An 18,454-nucleotide genomic window follows, 5' to 3' on the forward strand; every position below is an offset into this window, starting at 1 on the left:
ACGGGGGGGGGGGGGGGGGGGGAGGGTTGATGGTGGGCAGTGTTCTTAGTCCAACACTCAAAATTCACATTAAATCTGAACCCAAATATGCTCACAATCAACTTATATAAAACCAGCGAAATATGACACACAATTTCAGTGTTTTTTTCCAATGGTTATCTACTGATTTCAACATTTCCTTCACTTTCATGAATCGGCGCCCTTTAATCCCAGAGCGCCTTGAAATACCCACGGCATTTCTCGCGATGCTCTGCGCTGCCTGACGCTGCGTGTTATCGGTCACGACACCTCAGTGTAAACAGCCATGGCTGCCCTGAGAAGACTTATCCACTCGCTCGCTCACAGCGCCAAAACCGGGACCTTCACGACACGGAAACAGCAGACATGTTTCAAAGGGACAAAAGCGCTGAAAGTAACCGCAGCCGGAGCTTGCGTCACCGCCGCGGCCGGTGCGGCTTATTATTACTGCTGCTCGTTTGACGGTAGACGCTCCGGCTTGAAGAGCCATGTCGAAGCTCGACTCTTTCATCTGGCGCTGCCATCAGTCTCTGCCACCGATAAGGTACAGTGTGACGTTTGGTGCTCCGCTGGTTTAAGCTGTTTTAATTTGAATCCTTTCTCATGACGTAACTGCAGCTTTTTTCCACCGGGGCATCGCATTTCTGACATAATTAGCCAACAGAGACGTTAATGTGTCGTCATGAGGAGCTATCCCCGACCTTTGGTGCTGAAATAGAAGTGGTATTCGAAGGTCATGTGACCCAGTTGCTGTAGTTGACTGCTTTTCTGTGTAAAGTCTCATTATGATGGTGTCAGCCTGACGCCAATACACGAAGAGAGAACAAATTTACATTGTACTGTATTTCATTTATTCCTCAAATTACTTCGCTGTGCAAAGCCTATAGGGCAAAACTATATGACATTTCCTCATTATCTTGAGTTTTGTCTACAGAGGTGGACTCAACTACATAAATGATCTTTGTTTCATATTTAAGGACTCAAGTAATGAGATCTTTAATTTAAATATTTTTTGGATTTAAAGAATCAATCAATTATTTTAGTCCAGGTAACATCTCTTACAGGTACATTACAACTTTCAAGTGTTATAGATGACATCCCCCAGTTGATTGATTTGTTCAATCATCAGCTTCAAAAAATATATTCAACTGATAGTGATAAATATGAGAAAACAAATAAAGAAGCTCTAAGCAGTGGGCTTTAGTGAGCTTAAGTGAGCTTAAGTGACTCGTCTATCTGTCCTTCAGACAATCATCAACTATTTGGATGTGATTATATGTCATTCATAAGGAGATACATCTGGCTCGTCATTGTGATTTGTCTTTGCAGATTAGAAAACAGGGGTTGTTTGGAAAGTTAATTAAACAAAATAGTACCAGTTTTTGGCTCACTCTCTTTGATTTTCAAGTTTCAAAAGGAAAAGGAAAATGTGTTAAAGGAGGAAAACTTCAGCAAGAGTTTATATACAAACCAACATATAAGACATAAAAGACATAAACCATGCATTTATAATAAAATCCAACAAATAGCTTGATCAGTTATAAGGAGATTAAGATGTAAAATGTTTTACTAATTAATCTGTTTATACATTTATTTTATAAATCAAATACTCCTGCTCTAATAAAAAGCCTTTACACATATTTTTCCAGCACGATCTGATTTTCTTCCTAACTGTGGCAGACAGGTATTTTGCTTGCCCAGTGTACGGCCTCATTAGTGCGTAAACCAGCGCTTCAACAGCGAGTCCCTGTAGCTCAGACATGTGTCAACATTGATGACAAGATGTTCATGGATCACAGGGGATATAAACAAACACGTTAGCCATGTAAACAAAGTCTAGTTTGTCCTCTTCTAGCTACACAAGATTCCTTGTTCCATAAGTGCTAGTCGAAGGGAAGAAACCTTGACTGGTGTCCACAGGCTGCAGGAATCCAGGGACACAGGAAACTGGACACTGGGACTTGGCGGAGGGGCTGACACTTGATGAGAGGCGGGGGGTGGTTAGAGGGGGTTTAATGGTTAAGCAGAGGGGGGCACACATTCCCTTGGTGTTTGCTCTGTGCCCAGTAGACCTGGCACATTGCCACCTGACAGAGAGATCCATTCTGTCCTCACCAGTCCAGCCTTCTGATCTGGCCTGGTTTGAACAGTTGTAGGGACATTATCTGGTGCACAGGGATGAAAAATAAAGCTGACATAACATGCGCCCCATTACTGAATTAAACCATGGGCCTCTTTGTTGTTCTACAGGAGTACGGCCTTTTTGTGACAAGAACAGCTTCTGCAGATTCCATAAAAAGCTTTATGACTATGTTATCATGTTGATATGATTTCAAATATGACATGAGTGTGTGTGTGTGTGTGTGTGTGTGTGTGTGTGTGTGTGTGTGTGTGTGTTTACAGGCTAGAACCTATGGTCTGGATGATGGAGACGCGTACATGTCGTCCTATGAAAACAGATTTCGTCTGTTTAGTTCAGTGGAGTACGAAGGACAGCTCTACATGACGCCACTCAACTTCATCGAGTCCATCACTTCCAATGAACCCAAGAGTGAGTGCACTTCTGTTACTCAGCGCCTTCCCATAACTCTTAGCATCCTCTACAGGAACAGAGCAGCAGTTATTGATTACTCATGTTTAGGGTTTGAACAGTCAATTCTTAGATGAATCCAAAGACACAAGTATCGATCAGCAACATTTAACTAACTGATGAATCAGTCTTTCTCATTTTATTGTCATTATAACTGTGAATGTAGATATCACACTGATCAGTCATGTATCATACTTTGATGTTACTGATAATACTGTACATACTTTCAGTATTATCACGGCCACTGTAGCCATGAATCTGTTTTATTTATTATTCTACAATTCACTTAGCAGACACTTTTATCCAAAGCAACGTACATCAGAGAGTAAGAACAACACAAGCAAGGATCTAGAAAAAAGGAAACAAAGTCAGTAAGAGCAAATGATCAGCTTTGAGTCCGATTGGACACACAGGTCATTGTTATCAAACAAATTATTGTTGTTGTTGTTGCTCTGTTTGTCTCCATCTGTCTCTCTCTATCTGCGTCTCTCTCTATCCCACTTATCGAGCCCAGCTCAGTTTCCGCAGATGGCTGTTCATCATGAGTCTGCTTCTGCTCTTAAAGGAAGTTTTTTTCTTGCCACTGTAACTTTGCTAAATGTTGCTCATGGTGGATAAATGTTGTGTCTCAGTAAATAATATAATCATAATAATAATAATGCATTTGATTTATGGGCGTCTTTGTCACTCAGCAGTAAAACAGTAAACAAAAACAAGAACATGATCAACTACATGAAAACAAAAACAGCAATAATAAGCAATAATAATAATAATAGCAATGTAACAAAACATTAAACAAGCTCTTTTAGTAAAGAGTCCTAAGATTACATTTGTTATGAATTGGCGCTATAAAGATTGATTGATTGATTGATTCTGCTACCTTTAAATTGTACATATTTGCTCATTTTCCACCTTTCATACAAATTTCATTTAGATTAAAAAAGTTACTGTTGTAGCACTTCTGATATTGTTTTGTGTTTTCATGCCAGAGGAAACATCAACACAGACTCACCTTACCCTTTTCTGTACTAACTATTTTGCAACTCAGTTAAAACATAATGAATTGAGTGGCAACAACAGGGCCTAACAATTTGCAAATACTTTTTTGCATAAATGCATCAAATCAATAATTTTTCGCTTGCTTGCCACCATTTATTCTAAAAGTAATAGAAGTTAATACATAGCCTTCATAAATTTCTCCACATGAACTCTTCTTTACGTTGATGCTTACTGCTAGTTGTGGCAGTCTGAGCTCGATTAGAATAACTAGCGAGGGATGTTGAGCCCTGCAGAACTGTTCTGTAGTTTATTGGCTATAAGAGAGTTTTGTTACTCAGTACATTTGCTATAATGTTTCTTTAGCAGAAGGTTTCAGGCTCTTATTCCTTATAAAGACTGTTTGCTGCACTGCTGGTGCTTCACTCCTTCTATACTTAATTTGTCAGCAGCCATTTGCTTAATTACTTTTCCATCAAGTAGTCGGATAAATCTCTGCTCCTTCATCCTCTTATTGGTTCAGAATGAAAAAGGTCCCTGTGTTATTTCCTGGTACATTATTTGTTTCTGAGGGCCTGTGAAGTGTCAGTAGACAATAAGCCACAGCTTGAACAGCTTCAGTCATAACACCTGCATAAAGATAGAAATCTTTACCAGCAACCTCACTTTTATGGCTCATTTATGTGGCAACAAACTCGCACAGACCCAGAGAGACCGAACGACTTGGCATGTTGGTCATAAAGGTAATGATAAGACTTGATTGCTGGCATTGATGATGATATAAGGCGTGTAGGCTGTTGTTATGTTTTTGACATGGCTTCACTGGCATCTAGAAGGGAGGTTAAATAAGGAGCATTAGCATATTAGCATAGCACATGTCACATTCCTCTGCCTAGTGCGTTTCAGTATGGTAATAAGAGTTTTTATGGTTATTATGGCTGTAAAAATAAATTTGTTTTTGCCATTCCTGTAGATATTTAAAAGGCCTTGGCCATTATTATCAATGATCATTTTATTAATACATACAACACAAGAAGTATATGATGGTGCGAGTGTGAACCAGTGTAGTCAGAACTTCAGATCCAGACGCTTTGCTGGTTATGAAACATTCAGAGAGAGCATGAAAAGCACAGCAGGTAGGGTGCTGATGGACTGGCAGTTAGTTTGCGCGCCCCATGTATGGAGGCTGCTGTCCTCGAAGCTTGCAGCCCTGGTTTGCGTCCAACCTGTGTCCTCCATCTACACAATAGGACAATAGGAGCTTTATCTCCTCGTGCTCACTCAGACACCTCACAGGCCATCTAATGACAATCATAACAGCAGGCTCTAAAACGTGTCAGTGAGGGGTTATTATCACTGCTGTTAATGTGATTTTCCCTTCATATTCTTTTACAACGCGTCCACCTTATCATACACTTTATTGACCATTGGAATGCGCTCACAGAGACAAATAGCGTTAGTGTTTTTGAACGCCTGTTGTCTTGTTTTCTACATCTATAGACTTCAGCATTATAACATAACAAATCAGACATATACCTTCCAGTAACTGTGAATCTTCTTCTGCTTTAGGTAGGAGAGTATGGAAGGCTCTTACAAAGAAGGTAAGTTGTTCTGTCATCAGAGTACTTCATGCTGTTTAACTTAATCTCCTCTTCATCTGTGTAAAAACCTCTGTCATTACTGTAATGCGCACAAACATTGCATTACTGTGTGATTATCGGGACTTAGAATTGGAATAATGGATTTGGGATTGTCTTCTGTTCTCTCAGGAGTTAGACAAGATGCTGGCTGATACCCCCCCTGTGTGGAAGGGATCATCTAATTTGTTTAGAAATCTCCGTGAACGAGGTAGGTAACTCAGCTGACAGAGCTCGACACATAAAGCCACAGAATCAAAGTAATTCCCCTTTATGCTTTAAATCTTTGAAAGCACGTCCGTGTCTTACTCAGAGCTTTCTCTGTTGTGCTTATAAACCTCCCTAACCTAATGCAGCGAGTGTGTTGTAAATCCTATCTTATCTTTCCATCAGTCTGCTAACTTTTTGCTGAGTTATTCTCAAGTAACCTTCACGTAGGGAATGGTCCATGATAGTAAACAAAACGATCCTTCATGCTCTGTCTCATAAATATGCAAACAGTGTTACTAATAATAGGGAGAGTATGAATTCCCCTTCAGTAAGCTCTGTAACACCTGTGTCAGTTAATTCATTAAAAATAAACAGCTCCTCAGGCTACACGAGCGAGGGTTCAGAGTGAACTAATAACAGCCTTGAAGTTTCCCCAAGAATTAGCAACACAATTTATTTTCATTTTATTTAGAATACTTTTAGGAATTTAGATCTCATTCTGCACGCATAGACAATAAAAATTAAGTCTTATATTAAAGGTGCACTATGTCGATTTTTTCTAGTGAAATTTGAAAGTTGGAGAAGTGAAACAATTCTATGCTTTATTTTCTGAACTAAATACACAAACTTTATTCAAAGGAAAAAATCTGTCCCTAGAGCTAAAAAGCTACCAGGAGAGTTACAGTTTCACTGTTTCGGGCCCTCCACCATAACTTCTCCAGTAGCATTTTCTCTTCAAACAGTGTTACATGGACCACATTTTCCTCTGAGGAAAGTTTGTGTATAGAGTTATGAACATATACCACAGAATCTGTACTTTCCTCCAACTTTCAATTGTGCGTAGGATCTTCAGGTATAGAATGCTTTCCCTCCTTTTTCATGTTTTCTTATTTTCAATATATCATGAATAATACCTATTTTTAAAACCGAAGTTTTAATCTTTTGGTCAGTTGTTAAATTTACAATATTCTACATAATTATTATTTATTCTAGCTGCTGAAATGTTTGTATTTGTGTTTCTTCCTTTGATGTATATGATAGTTAACTGAGCTTTTTTGTTACAGAGAAATGACTCGGTCTTCAAAGGGAATCAGAATCAGAATCAGAATCAGAATCGGTTTTATTGCCAAGTACATTTGCACGTACAAGGAATTTGACTTGGTGTTTTGGTCCAAAAGGACTTTTGTTTGACACTTGATAGACACATTTAACTGATTAATAAAACAATTGGTTGGTATCAGTTGTTTTGATAATGAAAATAATGGAGAGTAACTTTCCTTAGCTTATATCCTGACTGCTTTGAGAGGGAAGCAGTAGGACTCTGACAGGATCTTTTACAATCTGTCTCCATGTTTAACCTGCAAATGTCAAGTTGTTGAGAAATAAAGTCAGAGAAGATCTTTTCACTTTCCCACCTGGACCTGCACACTCCCGCTCAGTGGGTCCTGCAAGCCAGTGGAGCATCAGATCTCACTGTTCTGCTTTCTCCTCAGTTGCTTTTGCTAAGTGCCAATGCTGGGATTTGGGGCTTTTAATCCTGCTGTTAAACGTTGCGGCTTTGTCAGACGAAAAGGGCTGGATTGATCTGTGAACAAAGCATTGCTTTAGAGAATGAGGGAGCTGTTTGAACCCAGCTATGTCAAGACATGTCCCACTGGCCACCCCCAGATCACTACGGACATTATGAAGCCTAAGAATGGCATTGGATTACATCTCCAGGACTGCCACTCTGTATGAAGTGTTTCTGTGGAATTCTTTGTATTGTCTAACAACATCTACTTGAGCTCACAGGCTCAGAGGGAGGGGGGGTGGCCCCCTTCAGCACTGAAGGTGTGTGGTATTGGTGAAACATGGCTGGAATCTTAAAAGTTTTTTTCTCTCTCCTCAACCCATTTAAGCTTTAAAGGCTTTGAAGGTAGAGATCTGTTGTCATTATAGGGCCGTACCTGCCAAACAAAGACAGCTGGGGAGAGAAGATGGCGCTCTGAGTCATGGGATTTTTTAGACACATTTTGTGTAACGGCACTCATCAAAATGTTCCTTTTTACACCTTAGTTTGTACTCTTTTTTGTCTGTTTCACTTTATACCACCGGCATGCTTGTAAAGCATCAAGACAAACTGAAGAAGCAGAGTTAGAACAATATATTTTCTGTATGTTTTCCACTGAGTTTTCTTCTTTCTGGAAATATTTCCCTGAAGCTAAAACCCAGTACCTGAATTCTTTTCCCATAACACCAAGAGCAGTCACCCAGAACTATCTGCGCTCGATTCTCTATCTCCCCGAGCAAACAAAAGCTTGGGAATGCTTTCAGAGTCGGGGTGGGAGAAGCCTCCTGAGTCGGCTGAGATGTCTCCTGACACTTACTCTTCCCTCTCTGTGTCACACAACAAAGGGAGCTGAAGGATGCAACACAAAACCTGAATCGGCTATTCTCAATCAGTGACAGATCACTTGAGAATGTATTACACCTTGTTAGTCAAACACGATCAGAAGCCGTAGGCCTTAAATTTGTTTGGGTTTGTGTCCAGATAGGTCAGCTCCGTTGTAAAGCCTTTGTTTGTGTGAGGGGAACACCAAGCATGAAGTAAAAGGCACCTTTTAAGATGTTATCAGTCAGGCCGAGAAGATTACTCTTGTCTGAAGACGTGCAACGTTTCTTTGGATTTCTTTCTTTATTCATCTCTGACGCCTGATTCTGAAAATCTGTAAACATCTTCTGCTAACTGGTTAATGCTCCTTGATCCCATCTTAGTTTTAGCTTGATAAGTCTTTCTCTTTATTCCAGGTGTCATCAGTTACACAGAGTACATGTTCCTGCTCTGCATTCTAACAAGTGAGTATCATCCAACACTTACACTTCATCATTCAGCTGACTGAAGAGCTGAAGAAAACACATTTTAGAAAATAAGTTACAGATTGAAACTGTTCAATGTGACTCCCTTTCTTTCATCTCAGAGCCCCGCGCAGGCTTTAGGATTGCTTTCAATATGTTCGATGCAGACGGGAATGAAATGGTGGACAAAAGGGAGTTTCTGGTGGTACGTGCATGTCCTCGAGAAATCAGATGTTAGAAAATAAATATATGATGAGATACACTTGCTCACAATATTAAAAAGATGTATAATAACTTATCCTCTCTCTCCTCAGCTGGAAGAAATCTTCCGTAAGAAAAAGGATAAAAAAGAAGTTACTGAAGACGTGCAGAGACTTGACCAGCAGGTACAGATAAATGCTTTCATTCATTGTCCTCTGGCACTTGCTTTTAAATGTCTAATAACTGCTGCAATGTTTTATATTACCAATGGACCAAAAGAATATGCTTGTTGTAAAGTGATGCTGGTCATAAGGTTCTTACAGATTTGCACTTCCCCTAATTTACGAGTTGTTGTAGTTATTTAAAATGTTATTCATTGAGTAAGTCTAGGTCCAAGTGTCTCGCTTTGAAGCTTAATTCTACTCCATATTAAGTTGTCAGAAACGTTGTGTTTTTAATGTGCTGGGCAGGGAGTGTACACAGCTCTTATAAGTGGGTTGTCATTAAAAATTCACCTACCTGTTGCCCTTAGAAACAAGATCAATGGAAACAGTAAAGTGTCTCACCAAAATGGAAAACAGTAAGCTGAGGCTTGTCAGAGGTTTTTTTTTTCTTGCAACACTTGCAATGTTCCTGGAGAGACTACCGGCTGCAGAGAGGTGACTGTGGTCATGCAGGGTAAAACATGCCTTGAGTCTTTCATCTTTGTAGGGCTGCCTTGTGCCGCATGCAGGTGGATGTAAACATGCAGAGCTGAATGGAACGATAAGAGCAACTCTTTGAGGTCTTATCACACAAACACAACATGGAGGAGCTTATTTCACTGGGACAAACGTAAGCATCTCAGGACCGTCTTGAATTAATCTGACGCCCGTATTACCTTCAAAAAGATCATTAGAAAAGAGCACTCTAGATTGGGAAATAAAGATGATGACAAAGTTAACACGATGAAGACTTCATTCACAGAGCTGACAACAGGAATAAGAGTCTCAGCTCTGGAAGTTCCCATCTTATTTAGGCTACTTGAAGGCTATGAGATAACTTAAAAGCTCATTTCAAACCATCCTCCTGCTGTACAAATTCTTGTGAATTATGAATGAATCTTCTCTTTCTGTTCTTTTTGGTGTTTCAGAGCCTGCAGCTGTACGGTAGTCCCAAATCGCAGACGCACAGTGTATGTATTGTTCTCTTCCCTGAAGACAAATGAACTGCTCGGCTTGCTGCATGTATTTTTGGCATGCACTCCTCCTAACCTGACATTTTTGCATAGTGTACTTGAACAGAAAACACAGATGTATCTGAGAGGCTGAGACCTCTCATATTTATGCCTTATAACACAAGATAACCAAATTCACATTCATCCAGATTCAAATATCTCAGTGTGTGTATGTGTGTGTGGTAGTGAAGGGGGGCGGGCACTGAAGATAATTCATGTTCCAAAGTGTGTCGGTGTTGGGCGATACTTCAAGAAGCTCTTACCTGCAGACTGACAGCATTTCAGCCAGACCCCCATGTTTTATTTTTACAGTTACTTGAGGAGTGGTATTTGGGCTCATGTTACCTTTTGTGAAGGGTTTGACCATGAAGATGTCCTTCAGAGAGGACAGTAATGCAGGGAAAAGCTCTTAACACACACGTAGAAGCGCTAACAGAGAGAGAGAGAGAGAGAGAGAGAGAGAGAGCAGTGTTTAAAGACTTTCTTTAGGTGTGCCTTTTGTTTTGATTCCTCCTGCCCTGCTCTTTGTATCTTCCCAGCAAAAAGTTCAAAAGTTGAACTTTTTCAGAAACGTAAACTAGACTTGTCTTCAGTGCTGTGGTTGGGCTTTCCCAAGCGTATTCTAATTACACGTACATCAGGATCTTTTCATGGGATTAGATGGGAACAGGGCGGCACATTAAAGAGTTGTTCCATAATTAGTTGTGGGATCATGTCGTAAATCTCTCTCGATGGTGAAAAGCAACAAGGCGCAGAGGAAGAGCTGTTTCATCAGCTGTCTCGTATATTCGCCCTCAGGCTTGAGGGATGAAAGAAACAAGAGAAATAAATATTATGAAATGAAGCGCGCTGGGCTTAAGATGGCACCTGGTTTGTTGTGTATTGATGTTGCTTTTCAGTAAGGTGATGTTCGACTTGAGAAACATGAGAATGAGAGGCAAGAACAGAGATTAGATTATTACACAGAGGTAGATATGCAAGTGTTTTTTAAAGTCTGTCCTGTGATCTTTTTCTACATGACACCAATTCCAAACAGGATATTGTTGATCGTTGTGTTTCAGTGTAGCTGTAGTTACATTTGTCCTACATCATCCCAAAGGAAGCACTTTGAACTGTTTTGATTTAAACGATTGGTTTATTGGAAAGAAACCAAAGAACATGATCTCATCAACAAATATTCAAGGGAAATTTCTCTTTTTTTTTTAGCTTCAATTGTTTCATCTTTTATTTTGACACCTTCAACCTCAGACAAAAGACACAGATTGTTTCTGAAAATGTATCTGAAGCTCATTCAAACCAGTAGATGAAAAGTGTCTGATAACCGGCTCTGACCTCACAGCGTAGCATCAAATGATGATTTATTGTGGGTTGAGTTACAATAGTTAACCTGGCATGAAACACCCCTCAGGTCTCACGCCCTGCATGCTTTGGACATGTACTAGCTGTGTTGGCCTAATGTTCTGCCAAGAGGCTGCATGCATGGCTGCAGAGCAGGCACACGAGGGGCCTCTCAGATACACCCCTCTCAGTCCAGTTTCTGACTTTTGGCCCATCTGTCTCTCCGTACCGAGTCTGCTGCACCAACATTTTAATCTTTACTTTCTTTTAAACCCAGGAGTCTCTGTCCGTGTCTGTCTTCGATGTGTCTTTTGTATTTTACTAACATGTTGCCAGATGCATTTTGTCTTTCTAACAGCTGTGCTTCGATTGCTGCCACAGGTTCTTAAAAAAGACAGCCGGCATGTGGAGGCCCAGGGCATGTGGGATGTTCTCAGACGTGGCTCGAGTCAAGTTCTGTTTTCTGATCTCACTGAGGTAGCCACGTCGTCACTAAGATCCTTCCTTATTATTTGTTTCAAACCAATTATCTCTAATTGGTTTGAACTATCTTAAGAGTTTTATATTCTTTATGTTTTGAGTCAGCAGTGATAGTTCTCAGAGAGCGCTCCCTCAATACTTCTCCTGTAGCATGTTTCATGGATCCTCTGCATGGCACATGTTTGTATCAGGTAGAAAAGTGAAATGCTGCCTCTCTGTTTAGTTTCAGGCTCAGTGGAAAAATTAACCATTAACTTTGAGTAATTATTCAATGAATCTGGGTATGGCTTTTAACTAACATCTCTGCTTCAAGCCTTCAAGCTAGTATGTCACTGATGGTGTTTACATAATGTTACTATGATACACACTTGTAACTTGTAACTTAAAATCTCAAACTGAGATTTTAAGCAGATTAACTCAACAATTGTGTGAATCATTGCTGTAAGTAGTTGTGCAGTCTGTGTTATAATATTGATTTCACCACACAGATGCAGGATAGTTAATACGATGAGGATTCATAATTCTGTCACTTCTTTCCCCCTCTTATAGCATGTGAACGACAAAACAGAGACCACGCTGCTGGTGCATTTCTTTGGGAAAAAAGGCAAAGCCGAGTTGAAATTTGAAGATTTTTACCAGTGAGTCTGAACCTTTGGTCTGCTCTTAAATAAATGATGATTATCATTTCACACAGCGACCCCTCAACAGCTAAACCCTTCAGAGCTTTAGTTTGTGACTACGTTTAAGTGTTCCTTTGGGCGTGAGGTCCTGGTGGTGGCATTTCCTGTCATCAGCTGACTTCCGTCTCGCCCCTCCAGGTTCATGGACAACATGCAGACAGAGATGCTTGAGATAGAGTTCCTCTCTTACTCCAAGGGCCTGCCCACCATCAGCGAGGAGGACTTTGCTCGGATCCTGCTTCGCTACACCAACGTGGACGATGTCAGCGGGTATTTGGAGAATGTACGCCACAGCATACCGGATGAGAAGGTGCATTTGTTTTCCCTTTTTAAATTATGTTTTCATTAGTTAACTCTGAGAGATACAATTCATCTTACAATTCAAGGTTTAGACTATTAAACATTTTAACACTAAGGCCTCGCTTTAAGATGTAATCCAAAAAACATTTTAACAACGGGGGCCTCAAACAGGCTGCAGGGATTCATCAAGTCCTCTCTAAATAGGAATGATTAACTACTCAATATGTAGTTAATGTATTGAACACATTTATATATATTTTTTTAAGATTTATTTTTTGGCTTTTTGTGCCTTTAATGGAGAGATAGGACAGTGGATAGAGCTGGAAATCAGGGAGAGAGAGAGAGTGGGGAACAACATGCGGGAAAGGAGCCACAGGTTGGATTCAAACCTGGGCCGCCCGCCTGGAGGAATACAGCCTCCATGCATGGGGCGCGCACTAACCACTGCGCCACCAGCGCCCCTGAACACATATTTAAGGAATAGAAGAGGTAGATTGTTATCAAGGTTTCAGTGTATAAATGTGTATTTAAGTGTCTCACACTGATCTCAACTTGAGAGGTTATTAGCTTAGCTTAGCACAAAGACTTGAAACAGGTAATACAGTAAGCTAGCTCTTCCTCAGGTAAACAAATGTGTCCAGTTAGTATCCCATCTAAAGCTCAGGGAAGTAAACAATGTGTCACATTTGTTGATCCGTTGTTGAACTCTTCCTTCAGATCACTAAAGGAGCCTTTTGTCTTTTCAAAGGAACAAAGTTTAGATAACTTAGATAAATTGCTTGTTTGGTCGTCATGCAGACACTTAAATAAAGAGTACGACAGCACACATCTTCACACATATCTCTCCTGGAGGTTAGCGTTAATGTTTTGTGCTGGAATAGAAGCGACTGTCTCGTGATTCTTCTTTCTGAAAAGCTGCTGAGTGAAGCATCCTCAATGTAGCTTTATTTGGTTTTTCCTCTTTGTACATTGACCCGTTGCTCAGCCACCTTGAGTAGCCTGTTGCTAGATGTCCATTGATTATCAAGTGGGTCTCATCGTTAGGCGAAGAGATATTTTATGGCCCTCACCTTGTTAAAACAGCATAGCGTCACAGATTAGTCATTACTCCATTTGTTCCACTGTGTGCGTTGCCTGTTTGATGGGGGGGCAGCCCCGGCGAGAGAAGGAGCTAGTAGCTGTGAGATGGTTGAGTGGAGATCAATAGGCTCAGTGTTTGAGTCATCAGCCAAGCCTGAGATGTTTTGGGATTCATCACTTTTGTTGTTTTTGTTTATTTAAGTATCAGGTTAATCTGCCTTAGAAAAGTCTGCAAACGGCCTGACCTCTTCCCCCCCCCCCCCTCCCTCCCCCGCTGCTGACAGCTCAGCGTGTCCATACTGCGCAGGGAAAATCCAGCAATGTATACTTTGTCTGCTTGGGTGTGTTATCTATGTGATGGCTTCAAGGTCCCACACACACTAAAGGATTCCCCTCAGGATGAAAGGAGGCAGATTATGTGTTGTGTGAATTGTAGCACTATCCTTTGCTGAGTGTTGACACGTGTAGCTCCATCATTTCTCATGTTGCATTTTATAAGCTTTATCTTTTTGTAAATACGAGGCCTTGCTTTATTGTCGTTGTCTCTTTACAGGGAATCACATTCGAGGAGTTCAGCTCCTTCTTCCAGTTCCTAAACAACCTGGAGGATTTCACCATCGCCATGCAAATGTACAACTTCGCTCACCGCTCCGTTGGTCAAGGTGAAGTCTCACACATTGTAGTCACATACTCGTTTTCATAACGTTCATTTACTGCTTAGTTTAGTCTTTCTCAAAATGTGACATATACTTCTATCCTGTTCTGTTCATGTCTTCACTTGCTGGTGACATTAATGAAGTGATGTGAATCCATATGAGTCGTAAAAAGTGACTTCACAAAGATATAAATCACTTTTACAAAGGCACTACTTTTATCAATAAATATGTTGTATCCATTTCCAGGCGACTTTTGCTAACATAGGATCAAGGAGCTCATACTCTTACTTGAATGGATTTGTTTGACTTGTGTGTACTGCAACAAGAAGGGAAGTTTTGAAGACAATTAATCGTGTTTTCAATTTACTAGCTAACTCTTGAGTTAAGTTTATTATGGAGCTCACATCGTGGGCCATTTTAAGTGGAACTTCCAGACACCAATTTGTCACCTTTCAAAGTCTAATTTGATGTAATTGAATTGATTCAAAACTTAGCTCTATTGGTGTCTTAGAAACTCTGACTTCACTTCTTTCCTGATCACATGTTTCTCTTCCCCTTTCACAGAGGAGTTCACTCGCGCGGTCTATGTGGCTACAGGCATCAAGCTGACCCATCACTTGGTCAACACAGTCTTCAAGATCTTCGATGAGGACCACGACGACAAACTCAGCCACAAGGAGTTCATTGGCGTCATGAAAGACCGGCTGCACCGTGGTGGCGGGGTGAGACAGCAGTGATCGTTTAGATGATTTCTATTTCTCTTTTATGAAGCTGTGGGCAACAATGAGAAGTGCTCAGCCAGCTGAGTCGTCTCCTCGCTCGTCGGTGTGGGTGAGCAGCTTCTCAAGGACAGATGAGAAGGAAGGCAGCTTGGAGGTGTCTGGACTTTACAGCAGTACTGGACAATGTGATAGTCAGCTTCTTCTTTATGTCTAATCTGTCATGATGGATACATGACAAATGGATGTAAAGTCAAGTGTCAAACAGAGTGTATTGTCATACAGAGTACTTACCCTGCTACTTCAGTAGTCTAATTACAACATCTTGTTAGCACTTGTTAATTTTTGAGTTCTGCTACTATTCATTACAGATACATCTTTCACCTCTGATGGAGAGGAGTAATGATTGTGCAATAATACTGCCATCTAGTGGACGCCATGTGTCATAGTATCCCCCTCTCTCCCTCACTCTCTCTCTCTCTCCCACGCTCACAGGGTGCCAGAGTGGAGGAGAAGTTCACCTCTTTTAGAACCTGCATGAAGAAGGAGCTTTCATCCAAATAGGTACAAACTGTTTCCCCCGGTCAGCGTTCTTTGTTAAATTGTACAGGTAAACAAATAATGTTTAACATAAGAAGGAAAAATGCAACAACTGTTCCCTTACAGCCTTCCTCGGGTACACCCTCTCAGTACCTAGTCAGTCTTTTCACATGTGTTTTGAGGCCCACACTCGCCTGAAGCATTGAGTTACACTGTAATATTAACGCCTGATCTACTGCTACTCGATACCAGCTTTAGTCTGCAGACATGAGCAGAGAGCGGTGCAGTTTAAAGCCGTATGCATGTTTCAAAGGCAGAGCACCTCTTGGGAAAGAGCTTGAGTTTTCTCTGATAAACTGAAGAAAATCTGTGTGTTCTTGCACAAGATATAAAAACTGTTTCAATTGAATTTAAGAAAAATAAATCTCCTCCGTTTGGTGGCATTATTTTGAGAATTTCATCACTACAAAAGTGCAGATTTGAAAAATGTGTTACTTGTTTTAGTAATGTAACATATTTTCTGCTCTGCCAGGAATAAGCTTTAGAGATAAATACAACTCCTGTGTGTCTTTTCAATAATCCACACATCAGCTTGGCTATCCTGGCTGGGTCCAAATTGAACAAAATCCACCTATACCTGCGGCTCCTAAGAGTGCTAATAAACATCTTTTATGTATATTCTTTGTTTAATTTACACTGAAACCAAAGTGTGTAAGCTGCAGGTTGGCAGGTTGTGTTTGTAATGAGCCATGTGAGGGCATTCTAACTGGCTGTAACTATATCTGCACAGATATGACAGTTGTATTTACTAGATATTAAAAAATGTTCTAACTTTCAGCATGAGCTACAAAAGTAAATCGGATTTTCTACAACTATTTATCATTGTGTAACCTCTGCGACTATTCCATTTTTTTTTTTACATAATGCTACTCAACCTCTGTGCTGCCCCCCCCCCCCCCCTCTTGTTTTCAAGTTAAAGTCATTAGTTTGTAGTTATTTGAGGTGAAAACACTTTTGTTTGTTGTTGTCTGCAGGCTGTAAACCACATCTTTGGTCACTGCAGTTTTTTCTGCACATTGCAGAACTATTTGTTTCTCTGTGGTTGGAGGTGTTTTTGCGACTCAGTATTTACTCTGTCATGTAATATGAAAGAAAGAAACGACTAACACTCTAAAAGAATGAATCCTTGTCTGTACTGTATGTAATGGCAGCAAGGTCTGTTCATACACCTTTTGATCGCTCTCTCTCTGATTCGTCAACAGGTGAAATCCAATCATCAGTGCATGTCTGACAAAGTGGACACGCTACGCCTTACTGTGCTTTCTACAGGGAGAGTTGAAGAATTGGTTTATATTAGAAGTTCTGAAATAAACAGAATGAGGCACAAACAGGATGAGGTCGGCTTAATGGGGAGCTGTTGCAAGTTGTCAAATCAACAAAAAAAAACATAAACCTGAAGAGACAATTCACTTAAGTCAGTGTAGCAGCGCTCTAAATCAGAACTGTTTGTTTGCTGAAGTGCTTTTGCCTGCTTAGTAAGATATTTAAATATTTATTTATTCATCTATTTGTAAATATATTTATACATTTTAGATTGTAAAGGATCTCTTTATTTATTGATCTAAAAGTCCAACATGGTCTTCTAGCAGCTCTGCTAACTCTCCTTCTGTCCTGAGCCGGGTTGTGGGCGACGGTAGCATTTCTCACATATTTTGTCTTTCTGGCGGCTCTGCAGCCCCCCTGCACAGATCAGCTCAGGACACCGCTCCCCCTCCTCCCTCCTCTTTCTTTCTTTCTCCCAAAGCGCTGCAGCTGAAATCCTGGAAGATCCTTAAGAGCCAGCAGGCCTGAACAAACTCTCTCAGGCGGTGGCTTTTCTCACTGTTTAACTACAGGCAGCTAACACTGTTAATCATTTCTTGGCTAGTACAGAAAAGTGCTATTTTTAAGTCCTCTTTATAAATAAATATGCAGAATATTGAAGCCATATGTTTGTTCCCCTCCTGGGACACTTAGCCTAAATTGTTGTCATTTTTAAAGTGTTCCATTGAAAGGCCTTCCCTTTATGCTCTGTGAAGAAGAGCTCACACTAAAGAGGATCCCTAACTTCTCCTGCTGTGCATTATGTTACTGCTGCTTCCTGCTACAATGTTTGCTGTGGGTGCAGTTCAGTACTTGAGTGAAGTTACCAACATGTAATATGCTTTAATATCAACCAGAAGTCTTTATTCTAAAGCAGACTTATTTGTGTTGTAGATTTTATCATGTGTTAGTTATTATCTTGTAGAGTTTTGGAAACTTCTTGCTTTTTGTCATTCAGGCTTTGACTGTTACACTCGTGTAAGAGCGCAGGTGCGTTCATGATGATATGTCACAATAAATAACATTTGAAAGGTTTGCCTTGTTATTATATTTGTTGTTTTTCTCAACCATAAACACACACCTGCTAACAACTATGTACCTGCTGTGTTGGGGTTTGGTATTCTCACTGCTTCAGAACAGGTGAACTGAACCAGCTCAGCAAACTGCTGTTATGTTTTCTGTGTGTAGACAGCGGACTGATGGCAGGGCCATAGAAGAATAAATTAAACAGCTTAATTCTAAACCTGAAGGCAAATCATTGACAGTATTAATCATTATGAACCTGAGGCAGTGACACTCTAATCAGAAGTTTCATCTTTAAATGATTCATTGAGAAGGGTAATAATTTATATTTCCCTACTCTTATTCTGCAGAACTTCTTCAGGTAAGATCACATAGTTCTGTAAATGGTTGTGAAGATTCCTGTTATATAGAGAAAAGATTTGGTTATGGCTACATTAAACACACTTCATCTGATAACTTTGCTTGTTAAGTGAACAGAAAATAAATGGATGCCTTTCCTTTTAAAATCAACACGACCAATGCTTGATGTCCACAGAGACATGACCCTCCTCTTATGAATATACTTCTAGTTTT

General features: G+C 40.3%; 1 protein-coding gene across 3 annotated transcripts; it reads left to right on the forward strand.

Annotated features, from left to right (window-relative positions):
• Positions 1-148: 148 nt before the first annotated feature.
• Positions 149-17,673, forward strand: micu3b (mitochondrial calcium uptake family, member 3b). Of its 3 annotated transcripts, XM_061048873.1 has the most exons (15): positions 149-562; positions 2,422-2,569; positions 5,174-5,205; positions 5,374-5,452; positions 8,239-8,286; positions 8,409-8,491; positions 8,601-8,672; positions 9,620-9,661; positions 11,423-11,518; positions 12,071-12,159; positions 12,340-12,511; positions 14,135-14,243; positions 14,802-14,959; positions 15,452-15,520; positions 16,759-17,673. In XM_061048873.1, exons 1-14 carry the CDS (start codon positions 305-307, stop codon positions 15,518-15,520), a joined length of 1,455 nt encoding a protein of 484 aa, XP_060904856.1. In that variant the 5' UTR covers positions 149-304; the 3' UTR covers positions 16,759-17,673. The 3 variants fall into 3 exon arrangements, with proteins under 3 accessions (XP_060904856.1, XP_060904858.1, XP_060904857.1); XM_061048875.1 differs by lacking the exon at positions 11,423-11,518; XM_061048874.1 differs by lacking the exon at positions 9,620-9,661.
• The last annotated feature ends 781 nt before the right edge of the window (positions 17,674-18,454 follow it).

This window comes from Labrus mixtus, chromosome 10 (assembly GCF_963584025.1).
Source record: "Labrus mixtus chromosome 10, fLabMix1.1, whole genome shotgun sequence".
NCBI lineage: Eukaryota > Metazoa > Chordata > Actinopteri > Labriformes > Labridae > Labrus > Labrus mixtus.

Bases quoted from the DNA above. Each gene is read 5' to 3' on its own strand.
- micu3b (XM_061048873.1), top strand. From the start codon at position 305: ATGGCTGCCCTGAGAAGACTTATCCACTCGCTCGCTCACAGCGCCAAA. The intron at 2,570-5,173 runs GTGAGTGCACTT...CTTCTGCTTTAG, and splicing joins CACTTCCAATGAACCCAAGA to GTAGGAGAGTATGGAAGGCT. The intron at 8,673-9,619 runs GTACAGATAAAT...TTGGTGTTTCAG, and splicing joins TGCAGAGACTTGACCAGCAG to AGCCTGCAGCTGTACGGTAG.